At 45.7% G+C, this 14,436-nt stretch overlaps 1 protein-coding gene across 9 annotated transcripts in view; it reads right to left on the reverse strand.

The window, feature by feature from the left end:
* Positions 1-14,436, reverse strand: part of SLCO3A1 (solute carrier organic anion transporter family member 3A1) — a 335,014-nt gene that overhangs the window by 75,777 nt on the left and 244,801 nt on the right. For all 9 annotated transcript variants that reach the window (XR_003681759.2, XR_003681758.2, XR_003681757.2 and 6 more), the window contains exon 3: positions 2,929-3,027. Coding sequence is in view for 6 of the 9 variants with exons in the window: in XM_024114938.2 (XP_023970706.1) it covers positions 2,929-3,027 (99 nt within the window). In the remaining 3 variants the exon portion in view is untranslated. The remainder of the gene's footprint in view (positions 1-2,928; positions 3,028-14,436) is intronic.

Genomic DNA, 14,436 nt, shown 5'->3' on the forward strand with positions numbered 1-14,436 from the left:
GAACCGACTCCTCGAAATACAGCCCCAATCCACTCACAGACAGAATGACAAGTTTCAGTCACGAGATTAGAAAACCGCTGGAAACGATGGAATTCTGTGACTGGCTCCTGAATAGAATAAATTATATTCTTCTGCCCTCTGCTGGTAAAGAGTGGCACCAGCCCTCCGGGGGCCTTCAGAAGGGATGCAAAGAGGGTGACTCACAACACATCCTTCAGTCCTTAGAGACTCATCAGATAGGAAGTCCGCTATTAACTCATTTGGGGGTAAGGCGGCCCTCAGCAGGATGCCCAGACGGAACGGAAACGCGCCCATCTGTCTCAGGTATGGGAGGCTTCAAACTGCCAATGAGTCTAGAACCATAGATGACACTGCTTCACCTGGGCCTTGAAGGGTGAGGACAGATGTTGAGCAGGATGGCTGGAGATGGCACTCCAGACTGAGGGGACGGCCTGAGCAAGGGAATGGCATACTGAGGGGGCTGCGAGTGGATGGGCTAGGCACCCTCCAGCCACCTGTCTACCTCTTGGCCATTCTAGTCACTGAGAAAAAGATGCTATTTCATTCCCAAGAGGAATCTTGGCGAGGGGGCGTCTCCACATGCTTGCTTGGAGACCTGGGTTTAATATAGATACACCCCTTGGATTGGGTACATCCCTTTCCCTCTCTGGGCATCAGTTTCCTTATCTACATAATGCAAGAGTTGGAAGAGAATGATGTCTGAGGTTCTTTCTGGCTCAGGGATTCTGGTATTCCACAAGCTTTGATTCAAGGGGGCCCTGCTAACACACTGAAGGCAGGATAGGCTGCCTGGACACTTGCCTTCTCCCCGCAGGCAGCCTTCCCCATGGACTGGGAGGGTGCCCCCTTTCCTCCCCTCCTTCACTACTCCTGTCCTGTACTGCCTTTGGTGCAGTGGCGGAAGCTGGCTTTCTGTCCGTAGAAGCAAGATGGCAGCTGACCGTCACCCTGGGTTGTTTCTGTGACCAGGCCACCAGTCATCCTACTCGCTAGGAATAGGGTTCAAAGGGCCAACCAAGGGCTACAAAACAGCGGCATTCAATGACCTCCTGAACAGACCCAGCACTTTAAAACGAACAAGCAAATAAGGCTGCGTTTGATTTTTCTCCCCCGTTTGGAAATTTGTAACATCATTAGCTACAAGTAAATATATCACTGGGATTAATGGAGTGAATCACAAAGTGACGTGATTGGATTTAAAACCAGATTATGTCTTTGGGGTGAATTAGTAAATTTAGCCCTGTCGAGAGATGATGAATTGAGAACCAGGGGACTGAGAGTTCTTATTGATCCTGGGAATAGATCGGGATGAGACAGAGAAGCTGGAAGGGCTTCCTGCACTGTTTTCAGAGAGAAAGGAAACATGGCTTCTCAACTTGCTAAGCTGCACAGGAACACAGCGTCCTCTTTCGGGCACGCAGTTGAGTCGTGACCACATACGGTGGGCAGTGCCCGAGACGGCCTCCAACGATCCCCACCCCTGGAATTCACGTCCTTAAGAAATGATCCCTTCTTCCAAATGTAGACAGAAACAAGTGGCTTGCTTCTAACACACAAAACTCAGCAGAAGCAAGGAGGTGTCACTTGTGAGACTAGGTTATAAAAAGACTGTGGCTTTGTCTCAGGTGCTCTTACCCTCTCTTGGGTCGTTTGCTCCAGGGAGGCCATGCCGAGGTTAGCCCTGTACAGAGATCCGTGGGAGCCAGCCTGAGAGCCCACCTGCCAAGGACTGCCAACAGCCATGGGGTGAGTTTGGAAGTGGAGCCCCTCCAGGTGGGCTTTCAGATGATTTGATACCAGGTCAACACCTTGACTGCAGCCTCATGAGAGACCCTGAGTCAGAACCATCCAGCTAAGCTGCTCCTGGGTTCCAGACCCAGAGAAATAAACTGTGAGAAAATACCTATCGTTTAAAGTCACGAAGTTTGGGGTAATTTGTCGCAAAGCAACAGATTAATACACCAGGCGGCTTGCTGTGGTGATTGAAATGTAAGTATAAACAATGCGTGTCATTTCTGAACAGGAGCTGGTTTCCTGCCTCGGCGACTGGGCAGGCAGGAGTCAGATGAAACTTCTGTGAGCCTGGGTCCTGGAGGGACTACAAAAGGCAAGTCTCACCCTCCACCCCCCAAATACCACCAACCTGCACTGGATATGCAGTACGGCTGAGAAATAAACTTTGGTTGCATAAAATCACTTTGATTTGGGAATTGTCTGTTACCACTGCATGGCCTAGCGTATCTCAACTAGCACGCTGTTCAATCCAAGTGTGCTAGGGATGGTGGGGGGGGGGGCCCAGAGCAGGCTGAGACATACACTTGCTCTTCCTGCTAAGAACACAAGACATGTCGCTTAAAATGGGTTTGAGGTATGGTATATTTCCTTATAAAGCGCACCACGACAGTGTCTTACAGAAACAATTTTCAAATATTCTGTCTCCTTGACCCCATGTGTACATTTGCACTTGAACACGTGCTCCCACTTTTAGTTTAAGAAATAGGGTCCTCATATGGGTTCATGGACCAATGTTCAACGAGTATCTGTGTATGCCAGGCATTTCCACATCTGTCCCCTCATTTATCTTACAAAAGCCCTGCAAGGCAGGTATAAGTCTTGTTACCCTGAGTTTACAGACGAGGAAATTTCAGATTTGAGGAGTGAAATCAACCCCAGGGGGTTATTCAGTCTCTAGGTAGACACGAGCAGAACACATGCTTCAAGCCAGACCCTCTGAACCAAATTCATGACCCAATCTTTCCTCTAATCTCAAGGGGGCCACCAGCTAGAGAAGTGGATGCATTAAGGCTGCTGCTTAGTAGGAAGGTTTTAGAACCCAGAGGCTGGGGCTCCTTTATGAGGGAGGAAGGGCTTGTGGGTGGCACTTGGAAATTGAGATAAATTCCTTACTTGTGTCAATGAAGACCGCATCCACATAGATTTTGGTACAGAAAGAGCCCAGGATAAATCCACAGGCTGGTCCAAACACCAGCATCGTGAACAGGATTCCTGAAAGAAGAAGATGAAAGCAAGATTAGATTAAAAGCAGAAGCCATTCATTGAGCAAAATTACCAAAGCTCAAGAAAACTGTTTTACGTTGATCATATGAGAGGTCTGATTAGACAAATGACATTAGAGGAATTAGTCTAAAAATCCTAGAGGGGAAAGCTAGCATTTCTAAGTTTTGGAAACTCTATTGAAGCACTGTCATGCAGGAATTCTATAGTTTCAATAGGTTGCTTTGAAATATTTGTGGGCTCCAAGTACAGTTACTTTTACAGGACTCCACCCCATATCATACTAAACCTATTAAAATATGTCCATGTCTATCATGAAATATTTTTTCTGCCATAAACATTTTTGGAAGGATTTTTATAATTTTGCTTTCGCATTTATTTGGCTTTATGTAATTCAATTAATTCACGGTTGGCGAAGATTTCTCAGCGCTCATTGTGCAAACTCAGGAATTCTTGTGAAGTGAGAAAAGTTGAAGCCACAAATTATTCTCAAATGTAATGAAATGTTTACAGGCATTAAATTTAGCAAACAACAAAGCTGACATAATGATATGCTTTGAGCACATTTAATTAAACATTTTATTAATTTCAGTTTTGCAGTTCCCCCCCACCCCCATATTTTTGGAATTGCTCTCTGTTGTTGTAACAGCTGTTCAGGCCTCAAGCCCTTCTGTAGGACTTGAGAAGGTAGTACTAGGTACGTGATTAAGTAACGTATTTGATGGATATAGTATCTGGAATTTTGCACAAACCTTTTGATCGTTCTGGAAAAGCACTGAGCCCAAACTAAAAACTCACAGACTGTCTCTATTTAACTAAATTTCAACTTGAGCACTGATAACTCACAAGGCCCTTGGAATAAAAAATTAGAGTAAAGAAGTGGCTTTTTCTTAGGAAGCTGGCTGCCTGTGGGGACAATCAGTACATGGGTCAATTCAACCTAAGCAGACAGCCTGGAGTGTGGGTACTAACAGGTCCATGTGGGCACATGAGGAACAAGGTAGGAAATGGATTCAACCAAAGGGAAGCTGAGCTCAGTGAAGGATAATTCTGGTCTGTTCGCAGGGTAGACTAACTCAGCCTGAAATCTCCCAGTGATGTCATCATGGAACTGCTCAAATATTCATCCACTCAGTCAATACTTATTGAATTCCTCCTATGTGCCAAGAAGCCTTCTCAGGGATGGGGACTCAGCACTGAAGTAAAGAGTCAACAATCCAGGCCTTCCTGGAGCTCGCTGACTTGGAGGGGAAACTATAGACACCTTAACTGTTTTTTAGATACCTGGCAAAGGAGCCACGTCTTCCTCATTTACAGACAAGAACCCAGAACCCCAAAGCAATCACTTAAAGATGGCTTATAAGGAATGTTGTTTCGTGAAGGACAGGATGAAAAGAGGATGGTTTCTATCACAGGAATGGGGCTTAATCCACCCTCAGTGAAATCCTACTCTGATATGGAACAATCTAGAAGCTCAAGGGCCTCAAAATAGCCGCTCCTGTACCCAGCCGATGACCTCTGGTCTCACAGTTATTCCTGTTTATAGGAATCTGGAGAGAAGTAGAATCCACTTTATTAGAACACTGGCTCTGGTTTGTCACAACTTAGGTTGAGATAACCGGCCAGAGAAAATTGAGAAAGGTGGGGTGTTTTTGGAAAAGTCTAGAACTTGGTGCTCTTTCAAGTATGGGCTAGAATTAGGAGGACTGGCCTTAGCTGGGCAGAGTTAGGGAGCAGAGCTAGTCTTGGCTTCGGTCCTCTTCGGTAGATGGGGGAAAGCGAAGCAGGAAGTGATGCTGAGAAAGACACAGGGGCAGGGGTGTCCAAGGCAAGAGCTGTACCTGAGGTAGACTGAAGGGCTTTCTGCTTCAGGACAAAATCATGAAGCCAGCTCTATCCTTCTGTCCAGGCTGCAGGCTGAGGGGAGCCACTGGTCAGCCACTGGCTCTCTAAAGATGCCTCAGCAAGTAAACTAACTACTCAGCCTGTCCCAAAAGAAAGGGGCACGGAGATAGAACACAATTCTCTTGCCAGGGGTGCTGCAACTACTCTTCTGACGCCCCTTCCATAGTCCTAGCCATCACTCTGACCCCCAGCAGCGCCCCCATGATAACATGCCTCCTTTCATGCAAATTAAATATCCCCCCAATCAATGTAATAATCACTGCTCCATCCCCTACAGATTGAACAATGAAAATGATAATTAATACTGAATAGGTCAAAGGACCAAGCTTTTAGTATCATTGGAAAGACACAACCAATGAGCTTTAAAAGCTTGTGTTGGGACTTAACCACTGGTGGCGCAGTAGTTAAGAATCTGCCTGACAGTGCAGGGAACAAGGGTTCGATCTCTGGTCTGGGAAGATGCCACATGCTGCGGAGCAACTAAGCTTGTGCGCCACAACTACTGAGCCTGTGCTCTAGAGCCCGCACGCTGCAACTACTGAGCCCATGTGCTGCAACTACTGAAGCCCGTGTGCTGTAGGGTCCATGTGCCGCAACTACCGAGCTTGCGTGCTGCAACTACTGAAGCTCGCGTGCCTAGAGCCCGTGCTCCGCAACAAGAGAAGCCACCGCGATGAGAAGCCCGCACACCGCAACGAAGAGTAGCCCCCACTCGCCACAACTAGAGAAAGCCCGTGCACAGCAACGAAGACCCAACTCAGCCAAAAATAAAATTTAAAAAAAGAAAAAGCTTGTGTTGAGAGTGTTCTGTTACCCCTCCCCCACATGGGGGCAGAGGAGAGTGTGGGAGTGTGGACCAGCCAGCATCATGGGACAGACGGAGACTCCAGGCCCTGGGTGTCCTGCCCTTGTGCAAGTTATGACACAAAAGGAAGGGCATCCCTCAAGCTCAGCTGCCCACAAGAGCCCCCACCAGGCCCAGACAGGCCAGCCATCCATTCTGGCAGCTCGGATGGGAAGAGGTCACCGCAGAGAAGCCACGTGCCAAGGTGGTCTCTCCATCTGGTTCCTTTAGGCCAAGGCACGCGTCACCAAAACACTGGATTGTGTCTTTCCATTTGAACAGGACAGAATTCTCCCCCAAAGAAACCTGGTAGGACCCCATTCCAAAAACCAAAGAAGGATGTAGGGGGGACTTCCCTGGTGGTCTAGTGGTTAGGATTCGGTGCTTTCACTGCCATGGCCCGGGTTCAATCCCTGGTCAGGGAACTAAGATCCTGCAAGCTTCGTGGCCAAAAGAAAAGAAAAGAGAAAAAAAAAGACATAGGATGCGTATTTTTGTGTGAAAGGCATTTTTCCCCCTCAGTTGAAGTGAGGGAATATTTTTAAAGCAGCTCCTCCTCGGAGAGATGCCAAGTAAACCTGTAGCAGCAATGGGTTCTTGAATGTTTTCCAAGGGACAATCCAGTAGTGGGGGTGGGGTGGGGTGGGATGGGAGGCTCATGCATCAGGAAACACCCTTTTTCACTTCAGAAATATGTTAGGATAACAGCTCAAATCAAGCAGCATCGGTGAGCACAGCCCTGGGTCTTTAGAGGATGCTGTTCCCCTGAGAGCACACAAGGCAGGCTGTGATCTTACAGAAAGGTACTTCTGAATTTGCTTCTTCTCTCTCTTTTCAATTCATCCCACCAGGCTGTGATTTTGTTCTTGTTTAGCAAACCCCCCTCAAAATGTTCTGCCTAAATAGACAAGAAACAGATGGTCTGGCCCTAAAATCCAGAATCCTTGCGCTGAATGGTGAGCGCCTCCAGGTCCAGGAGAGAAGGTTCTTCAGCGGCCCAGTGCTGCCCCCTGCTGTCTGCCAGACTGTGTACACGGGAGGGGAGGGGAGGCGAGCCCGGGACGCAGAGATCAGAGAGAGAAGGGCCCCTCCTGTGCTGCTACCCTGAGCCTGGTGCTTTACAAGCATAATCTGCTGTAATTCTTTCAATGGCCCTGACGGGGAGTCTACTGCACCCATTTCACAGTGGAAGGAAAGGTTTAGTGCCTCACTTCCCAACAGTGAGTCAGAAAGCAGCACAGCCGGCTCTGAAGCCAGGTTTCTCTCATCCCCTTAGGGGAAAAGCATCCTTCAAGCAGGTCCGGAGAGAGTATGGGCCACTTGGGTTCAAATCCCAGGTCCACTACTTCCTAGCTCTGGGAACCTTGGGAAAGATCTATTTAACTTCCTTGTGCCTCAGCTTTCTCATCTGTAAAATGGGAATGATATTAGGACTATTCCACGGGACTATAGGGAGGATTTAATGACCTCGTATTTGTAAAGCTCTTAGAACAGAGTCTGGCACCCAGAAAGAGCCATGGAGTGTTTGTTAAATGGATGACGCCTGTATCTCTTCTGCTACAATGAAGGCCAGCACACCTGGGTTCCTGGTCCCCCTCTCTCCAAAGTGTGTTTCACCCCCCCAACCCCCATGCCTCATTTCCTAAAGCCACCATCAGGGGAGAGGGGCTGATGCTGGGAGCAGGCCAAGCCCCAGAGAGGGTTCCTCGTGGGAAGCAGCCGCAATCCCAAGCATCAGAAGGGTCCAGACGGACTGGCCATCCAGAGTCCAGAGTCCACCCCCTTGCTCTGACTGCCCACCTGCCAAGCACATTCTGATGCTAACCTGGCTTCCCAGGGATGTGAGGACTGAACAAAGGGAGAGAGAATGGCATGACCCCCATGGTGATCTAACTCTGGCGTCCTGGTTTGAACACAGGCCTTCCGTAAATTAGGTTAGTGTAAATCTGCAGTTCCCAAACTGTGTGTCGAGGCACCTTGGGGTACCACAGTGAACTCACAGGGGTACAGCAAAATGTTTTAAGTTTTTGAGGGAAACCCAGTGATAGCTAACATCTGTCAGATGCTACTCATACAACTACTCACAACCACTCACTCTAGGTGGCTGACGGTTTCAGCACTGGATCAAGCAACTTCCTTTCAAATACAACCTGTCTTTGTGAACTGAGTTTTCAGTACCTGCTGTGATAAAAAGCAAACGTGGTGTGGAAATCAATGCAGAACACAGGAAATGAAGGTGGTGCAGTCCAATCTGATTCCAAGTTTTGAGAATCTGTGCAGTCCCCGGCAGGGACACACAACCCATTAGTAAGTAATCATACATATTTAAAAATAAAATAGAAATATTATTTTCTTTCAATTTATGTGTGTTATTTTTTTCAAACGTGCATTAAGTAATTCGAACCTAACTGCTTGATAAACACAGTTGCTGGGTATATCTGCAGACTCAGGGCTCTGTGAAAAATAAGACACTAAGGGTACAACGAACCCAGAAAGTTTGAGAACCTCTGGTGTAAATCTGCCACTCATGCTATACAATCTTCCTACTTAGCACCAGCCATCTCTGGACGCAGGGGAAGGACAGATGAACTGGACAAGGATTTTGCCCTCAAGAAACTTGCTGTTTTCTTGGAGAGACCTCCAACCATTCTCCATCATTCAAAATATATAATGGCACCTGTAGGTGCCAGGCTCTGTGCAAGGAGCTGAGATACGGCTGTGGACAAAACAGACAAAATCCCTGCTTTTTTGTGGAGTTGGTATTTGGGAAGAAGAAAGGCCATAAACAAATCAACCTACCATATGATGTCAGTGCCAAAGAGGACAGTACATGATGGAGTGGGGCTAGAGAAAGACCTCCCACTGTACCGTGTGCTGTGAAGAACACACACAGCAATGCACTACACGCGCTATCAAGCTGGGGTGAGTGCACTTGCAGGCTAAGGGTTCCACTGTATAGGACGTTAAATAATGGTCCCCAAAGATGTCCATGTCCTAATCCCCAGAACCTGTGTCTATTACTGTAACTGACCAAAGAGAACGAAGGCTACAGATGGAATTAAGGTCACTAAACAATTGACTTTAAAATAAAGAGATTATGCTGATTATCCTCGTGGGCCAATGTAATCTTGAAGGACCTGTAGATGTAGAAGGAGGAGGAATACAACTCAGAGTCAGAGAAGGAGATGAGACCACAGAACCAAAGTGATGGCATCATGAGAAAGCCTTGACTAGTCGCTGCTGGCTTTGAAGACGGAGGACAGGGCCTTGAGGCCAAGAATGTGGGTGGCCTCTAGGAGCTGGGAAAAGCAAGAAAGTGGATTCTCCCCTCCAGAAAGGATCCTCCAGAAGGAAGGCAGCCCTGCTGGCACCTGGATTTTTAGCTCAGGGAGACCCATTATGGACTTCTGACCTCCACAATGTAAGATAATACATTTATATTATCTTAAGCCACTAAATTTGCGGTAACTTATTACAGCAGTGATAGGAAACCAGTACAATTGTTAAGCAAATTTGAGGACAATCTCAGATCTTATACCTGCTACATGTGAATCTCTAAGAGCAGGATGTTGCATGAAGCTGCTTGTTAATTATTTGACCATGGGACATTTTTTTTGTGGGTCATTTTTCAGACCTGGCCTTGACTGGGGCTCAGTCTCAGACATGTTGGAGGAGACTTGAAGCCCTGTGAGGCAGAGATGGTGCCTTATTCTTCTTTCTGTCCCTAGTTTGGTCCAGGACAGTTAGCTCACAATCTGTTGAAAGGGTGTGTGAATGAGAATACTAGTTACAGCAGTGACACAAAACGGGGAGGGAGAAACTCTTCTTGGCCATGGTCTGCCTAAGTTCAGCCAGCTGGGGAGGGGCAGAGCTCAGACTCAGCCCCCGCCTGCTCTTTCCCTGGACACTGTTCTCTGCATGTGTCTCTCTCAGCGCTGGGAATATGCCTCCTTCTAGATGCAATGTGTCAAAGGGACTGACATGACAGCCTCTGGAAGGGGATCAGGTCAGACACATAGAACCAGAAGAACTAGGAAAATCCAAACGGAGACTTCTTTGTATTTGGAATTTCCTGGCCCAGGAAGAATTAATCAACTTTATTATTATTACTGATATATGAAAATGAATAAAAATACTAACAAACATCTTTTGTGTGTCTGTAGAATGTGACACACTGATTCTAAATTGTTCATAGAAACGCTGAGGGCCAAGGCCAGCCTGGATGCCTTGGAAGAAGAAGAAGAATTGTCAAGACATACCCTACTGGACTTCTTTTAAAGCTGTAATGATGAAGATAGTGTGTTTCTGGCACAAGAAACAGCAAACGTACAAGTAAAGCAGAAGAGAAAGCCCAGAAACAGATCCATACTTGCGTGGACGCCTGATTTATGACAAAGTGTGCCTACAAAGCGGTGGGGGAAAGGATGAATTTTTCCATGAATGGTGCTAGGACAATTTGAAATTATAGGGAAAAAAAGTCGGCTGCACAACACATGTAAAAATCAATTCCAGGCATATCGGAGACCTGTGTGAAAAGCAAAACAATAAAGCTTCTGGAAGATAATAGACAAAAGTACTGTCACAATGTTTGGGGCAGGGAGAGATTTTTTAAACCAAACAAAGAAAGCATGAAGCATTAAAAGAAGAGCTTGACAAATTGGTCTACATTAAAATTAAGGTCATTCCTTAGATTCATCAGAAGAGCCCACTAGGAAAGCAAAGATGTGGGAAAATATACATGTAACATACATCCTTAAAAACACACATACAAGAATCGGAGGGCTCATATCGAGACTATATAAAAACTACTGTAAGTCAATGAGAAGAAGACAAACCAGTGGAAAGGGGGCAGAAACCTTAACAGGTACTTCACAAAAGAGGAGGTTCAAAGGAACTATGGAATGGGACAAGATGCTCAACCTCATTAGAATTCAGGGACATGTAAATTACAAGCCCAGTGAAATGTCATTAGATTTTTAGCTGATTGAGGAGCTTGACAATACCCAGTGCTGGCAAGGATGCAGGGAATCTGGACTCTTGCATACTGCTGGTAGGAATGTAAATTAGACAACCACTCTGGCAAAACTTTGGCAGTGTCTGTAAAACCAAAGAGGGACTCACCCAATGACCCACAATCCTAATTCCTAGGTAAATACTCTACAGAAAGTCTGAAACCCACTGGGAGACACATCCAGGAATGCTTATCCCAATCCCGTAAGATCCTCAAACTGAAAACAACCCAAATGCCCAACAACAGAACAACAGAGAAACAAACTGTGATATCTTCATACATTGGAATTACTATACAGCAGAGAAAACAAATCATCAATAATGTGGATTAATTTTAAATGAGGTAATTCCAAAAGAACACAGACAGGCAAGAATACATACTGGTGTGATTCCACTTACGCAGAATTGAAAGCGGCAAAATTAAACCATGTAGTGATATATAACTAGGTAGTCAAGCTATAAAGAAAAACAGGGAAATGAATAGCAGAGAAGTCAGGGTTGTGGTCACTGCTGCCCATGAGGGTGGGAGGGGTTACAGCGAAGGAGGCACGGGTTGGGTGGGGGGTTCTCAGGTGCTGGTTTTGTATTGGGTCTATTTGCAGGCTACGTGGGTGTCTGTTTTGCAACAATTTGTTAAGCTGGAATATGTTTTCTGCACAAACACATGATTATCACATTTTCACATATACATACATGTGTGATATGAGTGCCTATAGAAAAATGGCTATTGGCTATTTATCAAGTGCTTATTGTATGGTGCCAGAGTCTGGACTATGTGGTTTATGCACGTTATTTCATAATTCCTTCTAACAATGCGATGAGGCGGGTGCCATCAAGCCAGCTGTATCCCAGAAGGAACTGAGGCTCACAGAGGTTAAGCAACTTGCTCCAGAGCCCCTGGTTCTAGGGGGGCAGCTGACCCCTGGTGCCTTCTGCAGGACTGGGTCTCCAGTGAGCTCAAGCACAAATAAGCAAAGTTAAAGAATAACAACCAAACCCAACCCCAAACCCCGCCTCTCACAGGTAGCCACCTGCTTCTCACACCTTGCACCACAATGAGGATTTGGATAGAAACCATCTGGCTTCAGAGGTGGGTGTGGTGAGTGGGGTTAACAGTGGGTTCTAGAGCTGGGCTGGGTGTGACTCCTGGTGCTGCCACTTAATTGCTGGCAGCCCTGGGCAAGTCCCTTACCTCTGTTAGTTTCCACATCTGAAAAGGGGAGATGCTAATAAGATGTATTTCATAGCACTTGCAGGGAGGGATAAATGAAAGCAGATGTAAGGGCCCAGTGTGACCCCTGGTCCAGATGAAGTACTTCATAGATGTTTGTTTCCACTGATGCTCCTTGACTTTGCTGCGTGCTAGAAGAGCTAGAAGAGCCAGGGGAAGGGAAGTATGCTGTGGGTGCCCGCTTTTCCTCCTCTTGGTGGGCCCTGAGTCTTCCGCAGCCAGGCCCACCTGAAGGCCTGCTATTTCCTGACCCCTAGTGGACAAGCAGGAGGAGGCCAGTCACTGGGCAGGCTACAGCTGCACATGTGGTATCCTGTGAAGGAGAAAATGTTGACCCTTCCCTCCAAGCCTTTATTCTTCTCTTTGCTGGAGTGTGACACGGGGCCTGGCTTCTATACCAACAGCCCATCAGGGCAGGGACACAGTGGCGAAGGCTGTCCCTGAGGAGCTGAAGACACAAACTCTTTACGTGGCTGAAAGCAAAAGCAAGAAGGCCATCCAGAAACCCAGGGGCTTCTTCTGGTGCCTCTCCTCACTCTAAAATCAGGCAAATCCATTAGTATTTCTGAGGGTCACTGGTGGAATAGGACAGGGATGATTCCTGCCTTGAGTGGGGGTTAGGACACTACGGAAAGGGCAGTGTCAGGCTCCGCTGCACCCTGTGTGTCTGTGGGCACAGCACAAATGCTCCCTGTACCTCAGTTCCTGACCCTGTAAAATGGGCTGACAACAACCCCTACCTTCTTGGGGGCCTTTGAGGAGCAAATGTATGAGAGCCCATAAAAGGCTTCAGATAATTTCCTGGAACACAGACGTTCTCAAAAAACATTAGCTGTTGGTTATTCTCCTCGCAGGTACTTCTAGTAGCAGGATTTTCTTTTTTGCCTTACAAGTTTCAGTTTTTTGGTTACTTAAGGGAGAGATGCTTATTTCAAAGAATATGGATGATACAGAATCATATAAAGAAATACCGACCAGAGGGCAGACAGCAGAAGCAAGAAGAACTATAATTCTGCAGCCTGTGGAAGGAAAACCACATTCACAAAAACATAGACAAAATGAAAAGGCAGAGGACTTTGCACCAGATGAAGGAACAAGAGAAAACCCCAGAAAAACAACTAAATTAAGTGGAGATAGGCAACCTTCCAGAAAAAGAATTCAGAATAATGATAGTGAAGATGATGCAGGACCTCGGAAAACGAATGGAGGCAAAAATCACGAAGATTCAAGAAATGTTGAAATACTCATATCAGATAAAACAGACTTTAAAATAAAGACTGTTACAAGAGACAGCAAAGACCTAGAAGAATTAAAGAATACCTAGAGAAATTAAAGAACAAACAAACAGAAATGAACAATACAATAACTTAAATGAAAAATACACTAGAAGGAATCAATATCAGAATAACTGAGGCAGAAGAACGCATAAGTGACCTGGAAGACAAAATGGTGGAATTCACTGCCATGGAAGAGAATAAAGAAAAAAAAATGAAAAGAAATGAAGACAGCCTAAGAGACATCTGGGAAAACATTAAACACAACAACATTCACATTACAGGGGTCCCAGAAGGAGAAGAGAGAGAGGAAGGACCCGAGAAAATATTTGAAGAGATTATAGTCGAAAACTTCCCTAAAATGGGAAAGGAAATAGCCACCCAAGTCCAGGAAGCGCAGAGACTCCCAGGCAGGATAAACCCAGGGAGAAACACGCAGAGACACGTAGTAATCAAAGTGACAAAAATTAAAGACAAACAAAAATTATTGAAAACAAGGGAAAAATGACAAATAATATACAAGGGAACTCCCGTAAGGTTAAGAGCTGATTTCTCAGCAAAAACTCTATAAGCCAGAAGGGAGTGGCATGATAAATTCAAAGTGATGAAAGGGAAGAACCTACAACCAAGATTACTCTACCCAGCAAGTATCTCATTCAGATTCGACAGAGAGCTTTACAGACAAGCAAAAGTTAAGAAAATTCAGCACCACCAAACCAGCTCTACAACAAATGCTAAAGGAACCTCTTTAAGTGGGAAAGACAAGAGAAGAAAAGGACCTACAAAAACAAACCCATAACAATTAAGAAAATGGTAATAGGAACACACATATCAATAATTACCTTAAACGTGAATGGATTAAATGCTCCAACCAAAAGACACAGGCTTGCTGACTTTCAGGGAAAAAAACATAGAAACACAAACACATGGTGGCTAACCAATACATTACTAAATAACCAAGAGACCACTGAAGAAATCAAAGAGGAAATCAAAAAATACCTAGAGACATATGACAATGATGATCCAAAACCTATGGGATGCAGCAAAAGCAGTTCTAAGAGGGAAGTTTATAGCAATACAAGCCTACCTCAAGAAACAAGAAATATCTCAAATAAACAATCTAACCTTACACCTAA

Source organism: Physeter macrocephalus, chromosome 11 (assembly GCF_002837175.3).
Source record: "Physeter macrocephalus isolate SW-GA chromosome 11, ASM283717v5, whole genome shotgun sequence".
Lineage (NCBI taxonomy): Eukaryota > Metazoa > Chordata > Mammalia > Artiodactyla > Physeteridae > Physeter > Physeter macrocephalus.